Here is a 2090-nt window from a genome sequence, read left to right as displayed (position 1 = left end):
TCAGAACTTTGCGTTTAATCCCGCCCAAAAAATGACGCTTCGTTTGTCATCATATAAAAACTCTTGCAAAACGTTTGTCTGTACCATTTCTTTCCCCTCGTTTGTCGAGTGTAGAGTGCATTGTATTGCTGTTTTATTGAATCCACGTTGTCATCACTATATTCAGAAAGTACGACAGCTTTTACTGCGATCTTCAGAATCCCCTTCTGGTTCTGGTGATTTTTCATAGACATTCAATCAGTCTTTGGTCACATCCGAGTATTTCTTCATTTCACCATGAGTTCTGTGGAGCAGATTAGTGTCATCCAGCTGCCTAAAGAGGTAGATGTCTTCCACTACCACCGCATGCAGTACTCGTCCGTCTTGCACCAAGGACAACGTAGCAAGATTCTCTTGGCGAGGAGCCAAATCATCCCTGACAAGAAATTCGCTGTCAAGCAGATGCCTCTTCGCTCTGATGAGGATAGAGATCGCTTCAGCCGTGAGATGTGGCTGATGAAACTGGCTTCTGACATACGTGGAGTTGTGACTTTGTTGCCTCGTCCCGTCTTCTGTGGTCCCACCGGCTATCTCATCATGCCGTTCTACGATAAGAGAGACCTGCTCTCGCGGACAGGGAAACTCAGCGACGACAACTGGATGAAAGTGTTTGTCAGGGTGAGTGCATTCATATTATTATTCTTATTCTTATTATGCTTCTTCTTTCCTTCTTCTTTTTTATGTTTGTTACTCTCTTGTAACACCTCTAATCATCTGGCGCTCATATGACATTATGCAGTTGCGAGCGCCGTAAAACCTCTACTGAATTTTTAAAAATTATATTTGTTACTTCAATGTATATTGTTTCTATATCGTAACTCTTTTTGATTCACTGTTACAATTAAGGCTATGGAGAAACGAGAAAGTGACATTAGTTAATAACTAATGAGTCTCAAATTCTATCAGTTTATTAATATTTCTACCTGTACACACACACACACACGTCTTTCATCTTAATAATGACAAACACCAGGGCAGTACACACCTGTCAGACAACATGTATTGTTTTATATTTTACAAATGACATCAGTCCCAAAAAAATTTTTTATAACAGAGAAAAACAAACATTCATTAAGTGTTTTAGAAAGTTTGGATACAGTTGAAATGTGCAAGATTACTCTTCTTCCATCTCTTTCTCTCCATTTCTCTCTCTCTCTCTCCGACTCTCTCTCTCTGTCTCTCTGTCTCTCTCTCTCTCTCTCTCTCTCTCTCTCTCTCTCTCTCTCTCTTTCTCCCTCTCTTTCTCTCTCTCTCTCTCTCTTTCTCTCTCTCTCTCTCTTGCATTTTTTCTGACAATTTGGGAGGAAGAGCTGTTTCTTTTTATGCCTCTATCTAACATTTGGATTTCCCTCCTAAATGAAATTCATATGCCAATAGAGAGTTTTTAAATGGTCTAAAGACACATTTGTTCAGTTTTCAGTACTATCTTCTGCCTGTAAATGTTGACTGCGATAAAGTTTGTGTGTGTCGGGGAGTTTTGTGTGTTTATATGCGTATGTGTGTGTTTTTTTAATGGTTTCACAATGTCCATTTTCTTTCTCTTAATTTGTTAGTGAAATGATAATTCTGCATTGTACAGCGGTAATCTTGTCTTGATTAGGCGCTATATAAAAACCTTCATTATACTATTTATTACTATAAATTTCTCTCTGTCTGTCTGTCTGTTTCTGTCTCCTTCTGTCTGTCTGTCTGTCTGTCTGTCTGTCTGTCTGTCTGTCTGTCTGTTTTTCCGTCTGTCTCTGTCTCTGTCTCTCTCTCTCTCTCTCTCTCTCTCTCTCTCTCTCTCTCTCTCTCTCTCTCTCTCTCTCTCTCTCTCTCTCTCTCTCTCTCACACACACACCGGTCTTTCTCTCTCTCTCTCTCTCACACACACAAATACACAAACACACCCTCTCTCTCTCTCTCTCTCTCTCTCTCTCTCTCTCTCTCTCTCTCTCTTCTCTCTCTTTGTCTATCTTTTCTCTCCTCTTTCGCTCTATTTCTGTTTTTTCTCTTCACGCGGTGGGGGTCTCTCTCTCTGTGTATGGCTCTGTGGCTCTGTCTCTCTGTCT

General features: G+C 40.5%; 1 protein-coding gene across 1 annotated transcript in view; it reads left to right on the top strand.

The window, feature by feature from the left end:
* Window positions 1-25: 25 nt before the first annotated feature.
* The window catches only part of LOC101853633 (CBL-interacting protein kinase 24-like), a 6915-nt gene continuing 4850 nt past the window's right edge, over window positions 26-2090 (top strand). Inside the window, exon 1 of the mRNA XM_005103284.3 lies at window positions 26-657. Coding sequence (XP_005103341.1) covers window positions 277-657 — 381 coding nt within the window. The 5' untranslated portion in view covers window positions 26-276. The remainder of the gene's footprint in view (window positions 658-2090) is intronic.

Source organism: Aplysia californica, unplaced genomic scaffold, assembly GCF_000002075.1.
Source record: "Aplysia californica isolate F4 #8 unplaced genomic scaffold, AplCal3.0 scaffold00366, whole genome shotgun sequence".
NCBI classification, from domain to species: Eukaryota; Metazoa; Mollusca; class Gastropoda; order Aplysiida; family Aplysiidae; genus Aplysia; species Aplysia californica.
The sequence above is the reverse complement of the archived record's forward strand: the minus strand, read 5'-3'. Positions and strand labels throughout refer to the sequence as shown.